The 15,491-nt window shown below is 46.9% G+C and overlaps 2 protein-coding genes across 3 annotated transcripts; both read left to right on the top strand.

The window, feature by feature from the left end:
* Positions 1-402: 402 nt before the first annotated feature.
* LOC135811379 (uncharacterized) lies at positions 403-6,311 on the top strand. 2 transcript variants are annotated; one of them, XM_065324608.1, is made up of 7 exons: positions 406-739; positions 2,242-2,481; positions 2,930-3,083; positions 3,396-3,565; positions 4,004-4,161; positions 4,760-4,814; positions 5,748-6,311. In XM_065324608.1, the coding sequence occupies exons 1-7, from the start codon at positions 578-580 to the stop codon at positions 5,907-5,909; spliced, it is 1,101 nt and encodes a 366-aa protein (XP_065180680.1). In that variant the 5' UTR covers positions 406-577; the 3' UTR covers positions 5,910-6,311. The 2 variants fall into 2 exon arrangements, with proteins under 2 accessions (XP_065180681.1, XP_065180680.1); XM_065324609.1 differs by lacking the exon at positions 5,748-6,311 and having other exon boundaries at positions 403-739; positions 4,004-4,165.
* A 945-nt stretch (positions 6,312-7,256) lies between these two features.
* LOC135811380 (ras guanine nucleotide exchange factor F-like) lies at positions 7,257-15,483 on the top strand. The gene is made up of 7 exons (XM_065324610.1): positions 7,257-7,543; positions 11,155-11,388; positions 11,750-11,903; positions 12,145-12,317; positions 13,085-13,242; positions 14,529-14,583; positions 15,104-15,483. Exons 1-7 carry the CDS (start codon positions 7,394-7,396, stop codon positions 15,245-15,247), a joined length of 1,068 nt encoding a protein of 355 aa, XP_065180682.1. The 5' UTR covers positions 7,257-7,393; the 3' UTR covers positions 15,248-15,483.
* The last annotated feature ends 8 nt before the right edge of the window (positions 15,484-15,491 follow it).

Raw genomic sequence — 15,491 nt, 5'->3', positions numbered from 1 at the left:
CGCGGCTTCGTTGTAACCATGACGCGGGAAATATTTTCAATGAATTCAGAGCACCGTCACTCAACAGTCAGTTTGTCACTCAACAGTCAAGGAATAGCAACAAATCCAGACTGGTTGTGCCGCATTCCATAGCCTCGAATAAGTAGCCTGGACTGGAGAGAACGCAATGCCCAGCATTGCCCACAGAGTTATCAAGTTATGATAATGACGTGCATGAGTGAGTCACAGTTTGTCTGTATTTTTGCTGTCGTTGACAAGACTTTCCCCTGAGATACCTGGGTCACGTGAATTCGACCTGTCTCGGAGCAGTGTCACGATGACGTATGAGCAATCATTTGACCTAGGTACCTAGGGCTAGGCTGAGCTGAGGCACAAAAGTAAGCTACTTGACAAACTGAGTCGAACTGGCACCCAATGAGTGCGCTGCACTGCTTGTAGCAATCTATCTTCAATGCTGATTCTTTTCGGAAATTTTACTTTGTGGTTGGTGTCGCAGTAGAGAACAACCGTGGCCTTTCCCTCCGCGATCGTCATCTGTTGTCAGTAGTTTACGGCAGTGTTGCTGCGTGTGCCAGCAATGGCTCAGGGCACTTCAAGTTCCTTGGTGCTGCTACTCGCTCTGGTAGTCTTGCTGTGCCACTGCGCTACATTAGGGCTTGCGACGAGTCTTGTGGGCGATGAAGTGAACTGGAAATGGGAATTCGTCACGTATCCGGGCCCCACGCCAATGTTTGGCCAGGTAAGAACACATCATTTGCTAATTGTAACGCATTGCAAACTACATCTCGATTGACGAATTTGACAATGATTTCATTCATTGTCATGAATTTTTGTATTTTTTACTGAAAAGTGTTTGAAGGCAAAAACGAGCACAATCATGCATTTTCTTTGTTATTTTTGTCCCCGCTGGTCTCTCCCATATTGAACAAACCAGTCGTCACTCATGATGACCTTGCAAATCCTAAAAAGGTGTCATCTTTGTACGTGTAGTTTGGGCGTGACATTCTCCGAACAAACAATAATGATTGTGCCTGTGAGCACAGATAACCAAATTTTAATGTTTTGTTTTATTAACATATACGTACATATTGGGGCCCTCACATGTGAGAAATGCATTGGTTTGAGGGACACAATGGTGTTTTTTTGCAGAGAGCTTTGACTGCTGAGTGCTCTACTGCGATGAGAACTGCAGCACATCCACTCTGTGGATCTATTGAGAGTGAGTTTAAAATAAGTACAGATATCCCTATGTGAATGCGAATTGTGGCTGTCTGATGATGGCTGAAATGCGCGAAACTTGGAGTTATGGCTACACAGTTTTTGCCTCCGCTGTATGTGCATCCCTATATCCTGGATCCAGCGATCTCTATCGGGGGGGGGGGGGGGGGTCCAATATAGCCAAAACTGAATAGCTGTTACATGTACATAGACACGTATTATGGTTGCCAGTACAGTGAACCTGTGACTAACGACCACCACTCCTTGGGGCCAGAGAAAGTGGTCTTTAGTGGCAGGTGGTCCTTAGTTAGAGGTTTGCAACGCACAATAATAAAAGAATTATGTGAATGTGAGACCGTCCGTGCCTGGCGAAGTGGTCTTTAGTAACAGGCTGGTCGCTCGTCACGGTGGTCTTTAGCTACAGGTTTTACTGAAGTACGTTTATGAAATTTAGGGGGTTCCGCGGAATCCCTGGAACCCCTCCTGGATCAGCCCCTGTCATCCCTGCTGGACTCTGCGTGATTGTGCAGTATACGCACATTTTCACAGTTTTAGGGTGAAGCTATAATGGTTTTTTACCTTGCTGTTTGGCCGTAGAATTGTCTGATTTCCAAATCCTGCAGTGAGCAACTATAAGAATGTTTTGCTGACACTAGGACATCCGGAAGCAGTTTTTGATTGGTGCGGTAGTATCATCGGCTTTTATACGTTGTGTATGATATGGCGGGTATACATGCTCTCCACAGCAGGAAACATGACTTTCATGGCCAAAAGGTTGATCCGGTAATAACCTGACCAACAAACCGGACCGATTCCGGCTGGCCTTGATACTCATAATGTTCGGGTGAAAGAGGAAATTTATGTCTACATTTAAAATAGTTTGTGCCAGATTGCCATTTGACTTTCCAATTTCATGGCTTGTCTCGTCTTCTCCCCCACGTGACGATCCGTTCTCATTACGTGTTTTTTCTTCTTCTCTTGATGCGAGTATCTGTTTCCATTGGTTGTCGTGCTTCCTCTTAGATATGCCAGACATACACGAACGGCACGACACAGCACGATCAACTGCTTGTGTATGCCGGTTATCATGCATCACCGCAAGGACCCAGCAACAGTATGTATCGCTATGACTTTGTCACAGGACAGAAGTTTGGTATAACGCAGCATGCCCCGCCGGGTGGCAGCATACCATGGAAGCGGGACGGTGCAACTGCCATCATGAATCCTTCCAAGACAAAGATGATGATCTTCGGTGGCTCGCAGGTATGTTGATACGGACATGCCACAGATTTCCTCGAAACGTGCTCTCTCGTCGCTGTAGTCTTGTTTCTCGTCTTCTTTTCTTCCTCGCCTCTCTCTGTTCTTCCTCGCTCGTCTCTGTTCTTCCTTGCCTCTCTCTGTTCTTCCTATTCGTTTTTTTTTTGGGTTTTCTTACCAGTTTGAATCGTGAATCTAAATGAGCGTATCAGCAACAACACAACAACATGCAGTTCAATCAATGTACGTACACATCCTCCTCCCCCCCCCCCCCTCTCTCTCTCTCTCTCTCTCTCTCTCTCCTGACCCCCTCATTGTCATCATCATCATCGTGGTCGTTGTGGCATCGTTGTTAGTGTCACCATCTTTGTTGTCAAGTAAAATTTCAAAAATGGATGAACGCAGAAGACGCGTGCCCACTTGCATATTTCTCGTGCCTCTGTGAATGATCCAGGCTCCAGCCGAGGCTCTGGATGACACCTGGGAGCTGGACATTGCCACATTCACCTGGACTGAGTATACGGCTGGTGTACATGATGGGCCATCCCGCCGTTACGGATCATCCATTGTATACGTCCCGGAGATGAACTGTGCCTTGATGTTTGCAGGTAGGAACACGAGGGCTGTTTTCATTGCTGTCTACTTGTACATATAGGATGTGACAGAGCCGGGAGCTGCTTTAATTTGTGTGTAGTTCTGTCTAGAACTACAGGGATTTAAAAAACTCCTGGTTTACGTGAGACTTGCTAAGACGGAGGTTGTAGTCCAATTGCGATTGATCATGCTTTTAGCTCTACTATGCGCCATGGTGGGAACGCCAGTTATTGGTCATCTTCTACAGAGCAACTCTGACCTTGCTCTAAGAAAGTACTGAAAAAACGTATCTGTTGTGTGCTGTTGGCAATCTTCTACCTCTGCAGGATCATTCTGGCTGGAACGCCTCTACTACAATGATCTCTGGTGCTACCGATTTGACACGCATACATGGAGGCCAGTGCACCCGGGATTTGGTAGCTCTCCAGCACCAAGATTTGGCCATACAGCAGCGTACTTTGAAGGCCTCATGTACATCTACGGTGGTGGAGATGGCGTAAGTCTTCACCGATATAAAGCCGGCTGTATGTGTCACGCCTGCAGTGAAAAGAGACTTTGCACTTGCAACCAAAAATTGAAGGATGTCATTTTCGCCAAAGGAAGCTGCAAGGTTCTCTTTGCTGAATGAGGCACCTATCATACAGGCATATGCGTATGTGTGTGTGAAGCGGGGGGGGGGGGGGGAGTGCACGAGCGTGTCTGTTTGTATTGGGGTAGGTGGGCATGGGTAGATGTAGTAGGGTGTGACTTTTGTTGCTGTAGCTTCCACTGGTGGTGTTGTAGCCACTCATATTGAAGCTCTTTTTCACCACATACACTGCACAGGGTGACACCCTTTGAGTTTGTGCAGCCATTCTTTGATGCATGCGTATGCACGCTGTTGTGTGTACATGAGTTTCTCTTCATTTCTGTCTTTACCCCTATACGCTTGTAGAGTGGTGATTTCAATGAGGTCTGGGCTTTCAGCATAGAGAATCAACAGTGGGGAGTGGTGCTGAGCAAGCCTCCACCGGGACGTGCGTGGATGCAGAGTGCAGTTGTCAACAAGCACTGGGTTGTCGTTGGTGGAGCTAGGAACTCAACCGATAACATGTGAGTAAGGGCAACTGTGTGGTGATTGCGAGAAAGCGTGTTGTGCAACCGAGCTGCCTACAGTAAGTCTATAAATATTCGGCCCATTCAAATTTCGGCCTCCCCCGGGGCTAAAACCCATTTCGGCCACATGAAATTTTTGGCCTGCATTGCTGCCGCCTGCACTGAAACTCGCAAAACAAAATTTCGGCTGCCACAAGTTTTCGGCCAAACATGACGAGGACGAAAATAGCCGAAAATATATATGCGCCGAATATTTGCTGACTTACAGTACAGTATGTAATGATGTTTTTGAACTGTGTATCTTCCCATGTGTGTGCTTGTGTGGTTATCTGTATGTATCAATGTGTCTGCGTGTGTATTAGTGGGTGTTTGTGTGTGAGTGTGCGTGTGTTTGTGTGGGTGCGTGCGGGCGTGGGCTCGTGCGTGCGCGGGTGTGTGCGTGGGCGCACGTATGTGTGTGTGTGTATGTGTGTGAGTGTGTGTGTGTGTGAGAGAGTATGTGGGTCTGTGCGTGTGCGGTAGAGTGTATGTAAGCGCGATTGCTTTGTCGCGTGTATTTGTTTTAATGCCTGGACTTTATTTTACTTCTCTGCAGTGAGGTGTGGAGATGGCCGATCAACCCCGGGAATGCACTTGGCGAATGGGAAAAGGTAAGCTAACTATTAACTTCTGCTAGTGTAGTAATAGTATTTCGCTGTGTTCACAGTCAACAAAGAGGCGCTTGAACTTTGAACATCTTTGCTATGGATTTTGGGAAATAGAAGTACAGCTGGTCCCCAAAAAAACTCAAGTGCGTATTCCTGTGCTATAAAAAAATGTAATATATACCGTGCTGTCTGCAGATTGAGTACCATAATTTATCATGCATACCTCTGTGCATGCATACAGTGGATGTCCACTGACAACAGGAATGGAGAATGAACTAGCATACATTCTCTGGGTCAGGACTAGTGTCTGTGCATATTATAGTCCTTCCAACGCATAGTAGCCTGCATGGCTGGTGTGTGTGCGTGGTAATTCCAGTAGATTCACCACGCTCTGAATAATTGGTGTCTGAAGGTTTAGTTTTCGACAGATAGTGTCCTGTCATACTCGAGACTGCGCGTAGTGTTGTCTGGCCAACTGTGGTTCTAGCCTGATGTATGTGTACATGACTTGCTATTTAGAGAAAATGCTATTGCTCTGTTGCTTGCCTGTGTGTACATGTGTATGTGTGGGGGTTGGGGGGGGGGGGGGGGAGGGTGTGCGTGTGTGTGTTCGCGCGGCCTGCACACGCTGGGTTTGGCGTTCCCCGCCCGGTGGACAACACGTCTCCTGGTCTGCCCCGTATCGAGCCACATAGCCAGTCATGGCAGTGGAAGAAGGAAGGAAAGGAAGGAAGGTGTGTGTGTGTGTGTGTGTGTGTGTGTGTGTGTGTGTGTGTGTGTGTGTGTGTGTGTGTGTGTATGTGTTTCACCTGTCCTGTCCTATTGTCAACAGGACAGGTGTGTGTGTGTGGGTGTGGTTGTTTGTGAGGAGCCCAACTCCTAATATTATACTGAACTCTCTCCTTGTCCGGTGTTCTACCTCATTCCGTGTTGTAGGTAGAAATGGAGGGACCAGCCCTGATTGGCCGAATGGATCACTGCGTTTTCAACCATCTGAACGGAAGTGCTGTCTATATGCTAGGAGGATTTAGCTACGAGCGGCGTGGACCAATCAGCGACTTTCTGCGGTTCTTCTATAAGAACGAAGATTACAACTAATCCAACAGAACACGAGTGCGTTCTTCAATAGTCTCAATTTACCTATTCCCCGCCACAGTCCCCCTACTTCTTGACTGATGTGAATATTCTCTCCTAGAGATGTTACTTGATCTATTCCTTGCCCATCCACCATTGAACGAATTATTTGTGCAGATTGAGATATTGTTTACTCCAGTGCTAACCTCTGCAGACTGATGCAGCCGGCGCAGTCCTTTTTATTTTTGCAATATCTGCGTTTCGGGACATTATGATTCACTATACAGTACATGCATTTCTACTATTTCAGCAGCAGCAGACAGCTTCAAAATAGGTGCAGATAAATTATGAGACCCAAGAAATTATTGCTCTTTCCAATTCTACCTTCACCTCCTGTATTCATCATCACCATGCTCTTCAAAATCATTTTGCGTTGCATGAATAAACTTAGGCGGGGAGTGGGGGGGGGGGGGGGGGTCGGTTGGCATGGACGGTTGTGTGAGACTCAATGTCTGTGTTCTAAGCAGGTGGAATATTGGGTCATCACGGTCAATTTTCTTGACATGATGGTGAGCATCACAATCACTCGGCAATGTTCATGATTATTTCTGATATTAATGTTACTGATTGACAGAATGGAAAGGGGAAACGTCTGTGAAACAATGTACTGTCACCACCAGAACTCGAACCGGGGACCCTCGCTTGAGGCCAGCAACGCTCCAGCCACTGAGCTGTGGTGGAACTGTGATGCCAGCAGAGACCTTTCAACATTGTTTTCAGACTTCTCTGATGTTTATTTTTTAGACTAAAACTGTTGACCATTCAGTAGTGGATCGAAAAGCTTCTTCTGCTAAAAAGAGAGCGCTGCGACCAAGTGCAAATGCAATGCATGACTGAGTCAGTCCTGGTCGTTGAACCTTGTATCATTACAATCATGTAGTCTTTTTGTAGACCGGGCCTGAAGCTAGTAGATCTGGACACAAGCATTCACAATCTGGCCAGCATCAAAGTGTGTTCATGCTGGTGTCGTGCCTGCTGCAGTGCTGGTGACAGACTCTGTCACTGCGAGAGAGAGTCTCGTGATAATTATGATAGCTTTTCTGAGCTTGTTTTACGCGTGTTCAGTGGTGTTTACAAGCTCATGGCGGAGGATCAGCATAGATCTAGATGTAGATCTACCACGTCAATCACATGATTCCAGCAAGGGATGTGTTCCGCTTGTTTGCCTGGTGCGTGACTCTGGATTTTCGACACGAGCTACAAAGCGTCAAAGCCGGTTCTGCTGCACCTCTGAATGGTCATGTTGATTTCGACAGTCAGTACTGAGGTACATACTACTACTACTATCATACTAGTATGTCGATCCGGGAACTGCAATCTTATCAGATGTCAGGAGAGAAGAAGACACCTAGATTATCTAGCTGTCGTGCGAAGAAACATTTCATAGATGGAAAGGAGAAAGTAAGAAGTACGTGATCGAGTCCTGGCTCGCTGCGCCAAGCGCGAAGATGATTCGTGCGCTCGCTTTCCTCGTTATTTCAATTCTTTCTCCGAACGGCTTCGGAGGAGTGTTGTGCACTGCGACGAGCCGCAAAGATGTTGCTGTCAGCTGGAAATGGGAGTTTATGAATGCTTCGTTCCCGATCATGTTTGGTCAGGTAAGTGTGTCAGTCAAGATTTCATGTATAGGTAGTTCACTGGAGAGCCGATAAATGTCTTTTGCATGTGCCGTTTTCTTTGATTGTTCTAGACTAGTGCGAGATTGGCACAATGTGTGGTAGAAAGGCCTGGAACGATAAATTTGAGAGTCCATCAATTTTTCATTCATTTGCAACGTGTTATCGAAAGTAATCAAAAATACTTTCGCACTGGGAAATATCCGCTGTACAAGTGCAACACCGTGACTTTCATCACCGAACCTGCTTACTTGGCATACATGTACATCACAGGCATACATCACAAATGCGGTGGAATGAGATCTACAGTCAACTTCGCTTATAACTACACTCGGCGGGGCATCAAACAAATGTCCTTATTCGCGAAGTGTCGTTATACCCGAAGTCTCATTATAACGAGAGAGCTTGGAAGCTCAGGGCCTTAAGCGATGCTTTTTTGCCTTGAATACCTAGACAAAAAAAAGCATAGGGATGTTATAAATTCTTATAAATTTCTACTTTTGTTTTTAGACATAACCTGGGATTCGAACCCGCACTATCGCCCTGCATGCATCCCCTGATACACTTCGCATACATACTAACTCTTCCAAGTTGCTTAAAGGGGAAGTCCGGTGAAAAATTTAAATTTCACAGTCCGTAGAGTTCGGGGCGCTGAGTCGAATGGTCTTCGTCCGAGGAGGCTGCGGCTTATGGTTCGTCAGATACGCCCAATCGAACATGTGCGAATTTGAGCGCGCATCACCCAGATCCAGGTGATGACGTCACAGCGTGCAGCCAGGTAGCCACACCATCTAGTTGTGTACAAAATTGGCCATATTCGGAGCGCGTTTGATTGGGGAACCGTTTATCGCAGCTTCTTCGGACCAAGACCATTCGATTCAGTGTTACAAACACTACGTACCCTGTGATTTTCAGCTCGGTAAACCTGGAGGTTATACCGTATTTTAGCCGTTTCCGAGTTGTACTTTTCCGTTAGCCCGTCTACATGGTCTATGCGCTCTGCGCTGCGTGCATGCAGTGCATGCGTGCAGTGTGTTTATATCTAGCTGTAGTGCAGTCAACAAACTCATGTCACAACTGACACAAGACTCAGAAAACTAGTCAACACACGGACTTGTCATGTACTACACTCGTATCAGTCGTACAGTCATGTAGTCAGAGAACGTGCGTTTCTCCTTGCCGGTGCCGGTGGTTGTGCTTTGAGAAAGAAAATTTTAGTTTTCCGCACCCGCGGCGCCTCATTATTTTATGCTACAGCGATGAGTGCACAACCGTGACAAGTGACAAAACAGCGAACAGCTCTCGGACCTAGAACTTTCAGATTCCATAGCGTTGCGAGCGAAGAGTCGTGCCCGTGGTTCAAAGAGCCTGCACTGTTCTCCAATTGAGTAGTCCGAAATATTCCAAGTTCGCACCAAAACATCACCATGTGGCAGGCTACTGCAGTACTGGAGTCTAAGCGAATCTAATCGGTATGGAACAACATTTAGAGCACTCGCATCACTCTTCTCCATTTTGGCGACCCTGCTCTCCAGCGATCTGATAATTACATCAGCCTCGTCTGCAATAGCTGCTGCTTCTTCATCAGTCGGAAACTCAGTAGCGCTCACTCTTGACCGGCCCGCGCGGCCATTTCTTCAGCTGACTACCGAGGTTCTCAGCCCCAGACCGAACTCATGAAGGTCAGCCATGGCTGCATCCTCACTCTCACAAGGAGTTACATGTCTTCGGGGTCGCTTGCACCACCTAATATCAGTCGCCAAATCGTTTGAAATAGCACTGACACTATTGGCAGTATTGCTTTCACGCACTCCTTTTGACCTAGCTGCACGCTATGACGTTGCAGAGGGTGTGGCGCGGCCGCATGACGTCATGGCGCAGCCCCCGAAACTCAGTTTTTCAAACGGAAATATCTCCAGAATGCTTTGTCGGAGACACGTGGGACCAACACCATTCGACTCAGCGGCCGAAACTCTACCGACCCTGAAATTTAAATTTTTCACCGGACTTCCCCTTTAACGTTATGATCTTGTATTTGAAAGCCCTATTTGAATATGCATTGTGGCCAGCCGTCTTTGATTGTACGGTACGATCAATACGACACCATCTACCGCCTTGATGACGGCAAAAAAAGAATAGGGATGTTATAAACTTTTCAATTTTCCTATTTTTTAGGCATTACCTGGGATTCGAATCCGCATTATCGCCTTACATGCATACCCCCATACACTTCGCATTCATACTCATTCTTCCAAGTTGCTTCACGTTATGATCTTGCGTTTGAAAGCCCTATTTGAAAAGTGCGGCCAGCTGTATGTGGCCAGCTGTGTTTGGTACGGTACGGTACGGTACGGAACAGATACGGGATAGCGCCAGGCGTGACACAAACACACAAACAAACACCAAATTAAAGCTGTGTGGACCCTGGCTAGCGCCAGACGTTACTAAAGTAACGTCTTCTGCATAGCTACGGGAATAATATTATGTATTACAGTTGGAAGGGACTTTGCTCTGGGCATGGTAATGCTGTCGTTATTCGCGAATTGTCGTTATTAGCGCAGTTGACTGTAGTTGAGATTCCAGTTTATCATGCCTTGTTCTACCTTATGTTTAATGGAAGCTCTGCCTCTTTGCAGTAGTAAGCAATGTGTGGATCGAGTACAACCTTGAAGTATCTGTATCGTGTACTTCAATCTGCAGACAGAACTCTTTCGTCCTTTGTCCTGTGTACTTCCAAACACAAAGCCGACTTCAAAATAGCTTTAATGGATACATGCCTCAGATCTCGGATACCGTACCATGGTTATTACTCGATCCCGTTTATAAGTCGACACCCAAAACTTTGAGTCAACCCAGTCTAACCTTTACCAAAATAGATTACATAATTATTACTGTAACCAGGGTCTAAGTGTGTGTGTGTGTGTGTGTGTGTGTGCGTGCGTGCGTGCGTGCGTGCATGCGTGCGGGCGGGCGGGCGGGCGGGCGGGCGGGCGGGCGGGCGGGCGTGCGTGCGTGCGTGCGTGCATGTTGTTGTTGTGTGTGTGTGTGTGTGTGTGTGTGTGTGTGTGTGTGCAGGCGCGCGTACATGCGTGTTTGAATATGTGTATATATATATGTGTGTGCGTGTGTGTGTGTGTGTGTGTGTGTGTGTGTGTGTGTGTGTGTGTGTGCGCGCGCATGTGCGCGCATGTATGTGTGGTAACCACGCAGGAGAATGAAAGAAAAGTCAGGAAGCGTCCGGCGGTTACCAACAGCCAGTGTATGCCGGAGTATGTGGTGTGGTGTGTGCGTGTGTAGAAAAAAAGAAAACAAAGAAAAATGGAAAAATGAAAAAATAGGGATTCACTGGCCAGAAAAAGCCGCTTCAATCAGCTGTGTGGTGGATACCAGGCTGAAATAGTGGCGGTCAATTCATCAGCCTTGCAAGCTGTTGAATGGTGTTATCCCAGCACAAGCTGCTATGTCTAACATAGCTGTTCGCTATCATCGCTTCCGCGATGGGCAGGTCTGAGGTCTGAGGTGTGTGTGTGTGTGTGTGCGTGCCTGTGTGTGTTTGTTTGTTACTGATATTTTTATTGTTGACTACATTTTAGGTCTGCCACAGCTACACTAACGGCAGTACACAAGAGGATCAGCTACTGGTCTACGCTGGCTATCATCAAAGCGGGCCTAGCAATGACCTGTATCGGTACGACTTTCCCAAAGGACAGCTGTACGGAGTCATACAGCACGGCGTGCCCGGAGGAAGCATTCCGTTTGGACGCGGCGGTGCGGCTTCCATCCTGAACCCGAGCAAGAGGACGATGATGGTGTTCGGCGGGTCTCAGGTAACCACATTGTCTATTATACAGTATTCCAGTATTCCAGTATAACCAGTTGATAGGCAAACCCTGGTTTGCCTGCAGATACTTTCACACTTCAGTGATTAAAAAAAGAGGTGAAACCTGTAACATACAGTGGATAGTGATTATAGATGAGAATAAGAGCTGTTTAGAATTTCTTGGACAAAAATGAACGTATCTTATCTGCTTAATATGTTGTCTGCTGTTCCTAGGGAAGAAGAACAGTTTTCCAGACCGTCAGCTCTGATGATCAAATACAAGTACATTCACTGTGCATGTGATTTGGGGAGTGTGGAAAAAAGGTTCCCGTGGCAACATTTTAGGTGCCTTTTGCTCATTTTTACAGTCGCCCGCAGAAGCGCTTGATGACACGTGGGAGTTGGATATCGGCACGTTCACTTGGACGGAGTACACGGCGGGTGCTGGACAGGGTCCGTCACGGCGTTATGCTTCCAGCACTGTCTATGTACCCGAGATGGACTGTGCACTTCTGTTCGCAGGTAAGAAGTAACGTTTTATTCAGACTGACTCGATTTCCAGAACATGGGTGCTGTTAAACCTATTTTCGCTAATTCTTGGATGAACAGAAGGTGGCTGGTTGCAAACTGTCCCTGGTACTGCACCAGCTCCACCTCCATGACGATGCTATGTGAATAGGGAATTCCAACAGGCACTGTCCTCACCAGGTTTGATATCTGCTTTTGCATGCAAATGTCTTGTACGGCGGGTGGTTTCCTTCAGGTTCTTTCTGGAAGGAGCGACTCTACTACAACGACCTGTGGTGTTATTCCTTCTCTACACACAAATGGACGGCGCGTGTACCGTCCCTGGGCAGCTCACCGGCCCCACGCTTTGGTCACACGGCCGTCTACTATGACGGCTACATGTACATCTATGGCGGTGGCGGAAACTCAGTAAGGACTCTCATACAAATCTCCTCCATGACTTTTGTTTGAATGGACTCACGGCTCGTTTTTTTGTTTGTTTTTACGGGGATTTTGAATATTCTTACTTCCCATTGCATTTGTTTTGCCTCCAGAAGCATTTGTTTGAATCCATGCATTGTCCACTGAAACTTCACACATATCCCCGTGTGTGTATACTCCCCCCTGAGTCAGCATACAGGATCTCTGGTGCTGAAATTCCCATCACAAGATTCACATCGGCATTCTTTTCATCTGCGTTGTAGCGGAGTTTAGTGAACAAGGCAATCTTGATGCCCTCGGGTTCTGTCCATTTTCCACGATAGAGTGCTACTTTCACCACTGGAATAGAATTGCATGCATTGAGTTACGTGGACGCGGACACAAACAAACTCTATATATGGATGTGAGCTTCATGGTTGGTTGATTGAGCCCGAATCTACTTTATCCCCAGTACAACTGTAGTGTACTTCCAGGAAAATGAACTGTAGCGTTTACAAGCATGTGCGATGATGGTCAAATGCAACAACCTGCATTTCATTTTTCACAATGCAAGCCTTCAGTGGCATGTATCTCTGAACTTACCATCTGTAATCAACTAGTGCAGAGTAGCAGTGATTACACCTTGGTTTGCCTTCACCAAGACCTTACACCAAGTAGTAGCAGGCTCTGCTGGCTGCGGGAAGGTTGATGGCCGCTTCATCTCACTTACATGTACATTATGGCTTTACTTCTGGTGTGACATTATTTGCATGCAGGATGTTGACTTCACGGATGTGTGGGCATTCAGCATTGGCAAGCACGAGTGGGGTGAAGTGTTGAGTCAGCCGCCCCCAGGACGTGCATGGATGCGCAGTGTCCTCATCGACGCTCACTGGGTGGTTGTCGGCGGAGCCAGGAACTCCACTGATAACATGTGAGTTTATCACGGTATTGTGTGCTGGATCTCCTCATTTCAGCAGTCGAATATCTCGCCTTTAGGGAAGGAAAAACTGCGTACAAAGTTACAAATGCACATATTGAGGCCAGGCTTGATTAGTTTCATTCAGGCCTGGTTTTGTACAAATACTGTGCTCTGGGATTACCGCACAGTCCACCTTTTTAATTGTCAGATAAGCAGTGTTTCAGATCAGCAGTGTTTCACATCAGCAGTCACTAAGAGCAGATATCTCGGCACTGGCACACTTTATCCCTGCCAGGTGTTTAATTTCAAAACCCTGTGGTGTCGGGAGGTTGATTTATACGTACACCTGGCAGGGATAAAGTGTGCCAGTGCAACAATAGGGCTTGAAAGTGCTACGTCACAGCATAGCAACAATTTCAAAAATTCAAAAACTGGATCCACTTGGATCCAGTTTTTGTATGGATCCAAGCACATTTCAAGCGGTCTTACCCACAGCATGGTGATGTAGCCAGTGAAACTGACTGATTTGGCTACTGGGGCGGGGTTACAACTGGTGGCGAAATAAAAGTCACACCTGCATGCGACATGAGTGGGTTGCTATGCACCCACATACTTAGGCAATAGCAAAGTCACACCTTAGTGGATCCAAAAATAGAAATCTGATGTCAACTTACTACTCCCTGGCCGTTTTGACGTCATCACTTTCAAGCCCTATATCTGCCCTTAGTGACTGCCGTATTGTGGAAGTTTGCCATATCGTTGTCTAGAGCGTCACACCACTGAGCAATCCCCGGTGTACGATTCAGTGCACTAGAGTTGCATGGAGGTGCCAGAGCATTACATTTCCGGCTTGAGTCATGCATTCTAATGCAATGCATGTCCACGGGAACAGTGTGTTCTACACCGAGATGCTTGTGTACCACTGCCTAGTGGTGCAGTAGGCCGCTTGATGTCCACTCATCCAACTTACAAGCGTTGGCAGGCGCGTGCCCGTATGGGTTCCTGGGTGCCCGGAACCCCCCTTTTCTTCACTCAAATTGCAGGATTTTTCTTCATTTTTGAATTTTTTTCCGGGGGAGCTCCCCCGAAACCCCCCTTGAAGGGCACCGGCTCACGTGCCTGGTTGGTGCATGTAACATTAAAATGATACTCTTGCGCGATCCATTTCTTGCTTTTGTTAGCAGCCGTCGTGAGTTCCACCGGGAATGGACACGATATTCTGCTTCTTTATACAGTTCTCCTGTTTTTGTGTTGTTCTCTGGGTCTGTCGCCTTGCACGAATCGTTGGACCAATGTAGAGAGGTGTGGCGTTGGCCAATCAGTCCGTCAGCCGCGCTTGGAAGCTGGCAACAGGTGCGCGGATACTTTATTTACTCTGTGATCTGATGTCCCTTACGTCTGCACTGCTGTGTCAATATGGCTTCCCGAGGACGTATCATGCTAGAAACGATTGGGACCGAACATACTCAAACTGCACTAACTGAATGCCATCTTGAACATGTTGGGTTAATATGAATATTGTGATGAAGAGAGATTTGTAAGAAAGGGTTTGCCCCCCCCCCCCACACTGAAGCACGCGCTATTCCGCCGACTTGACTTGACACTTGACTGAGGCACAACTGCCATCCAGAGCACACGAGATTTCTCTTTCAAATTCAAGTTACTTTCCACTACTACCTGGTTGGTTGAAAGGTTGTGAGATGTGACTTTCCACTTTACAGTAGAGCATGTACTTGATCATTTTTAAAGAGACCTACAACAATGGTGCAGGCATCCTGTTCTGCAGCAAAACATCCGTGTCACGAGCTAATTGTCTACTTTGAAGCAGACTGTGGCTCCTTTGTGTATTGTCCAATTTCTCCTTTGCATGCAGGTTGACATGGCCGGTGTGGAGTTAGTGGGACGTGAGTCTCATTGTCTGCTGAACCACCGCAATGGCAGTGCCGTGTACATGCTGGGTGGATATAGCTATGAACGCAAAGGTTCTCTGGCCGAGTTTGTCAGATTCTTCTACTAGAAGCCGATGAAGTCTGAGTTTACATTTCGTCATGCGAAGATTTTCTGCTGTATCCACCTGGAACTCTTGTACTTTGAAGCACTTTTGCATTTGGTCAAGAGCATTTCGTGCTGTTTGATTCTACTCATTACATTTCCATCGCTTTTTCTCCTTACATGTACATGTATTTCTCCTTACAACTCAAGCTTCATTTTGAAAATGAAATCCTAAAAGCGCACGAGATGATTTTAATGATACTCGGTGG

The sequence above is a fragment of the Sycon ciliatum genome, chromosome 3, assembly GCF_964019385.1.
Source record: "Sycon ciliatum chromosome 3, ocSycCili1.1, whole genome shotgun sequence".
Classification (NCBI taxonomy): Eukaryota; Metazoa; Porifera; class Calcarea; order Leucosolenida; family Sycettidae; genus Sycon; species Sycon ciliatum.
The sequence above is the reverse complement of the archived record's forward strand: the minus strand, read 5'-3'. Positions and strand labels throughout refer to the sequence as shown.

Coding starts and splice junctions, on each gene's coding strand:
- LOC135811380 (XM_065324610.1), top strand. CDS start 7,394: ATGATTCGTGCGCTCGCTTTCCTCGTTATTTCAATTCTTTCTCCGAAC. Junction 11,389..11,749: donor TGGTGTTCGGCGGGTCTCAG/GTAACCACATTG, acceptor TCATTTTTACAG/TCGCCCGCAGAAGCGCTTGA. Junction 14,584..15,103: donor CGCTTGGAAGCTGGCAACAG/GTGCGCGGATAC, acceptor CTTTGCATGCAG/GTTGACATGGCCGGTGTGGA.
- LOC135811379 (XM_065324608.1), top strand. CDS start 578: ATGGCTCAGGGCACTTCAAGTTCCTTGGTGCTGCTACTCGCTCTGGTA. Junction 4,162..4,759: donor AGGAACTCAACCGATAACAT/GTGAGTAAGGGC, acceptor ACTTCTCTGCAG/TGAGGTGTGGAGATGGCCGA. Junction 4,815..5,747: donor CACTTGGCGAATGGGAAAAG/GTAAGCTAACTA, acceptor TCCGTGTTGTAG/GTAGAAATGGAGGGACCAGC.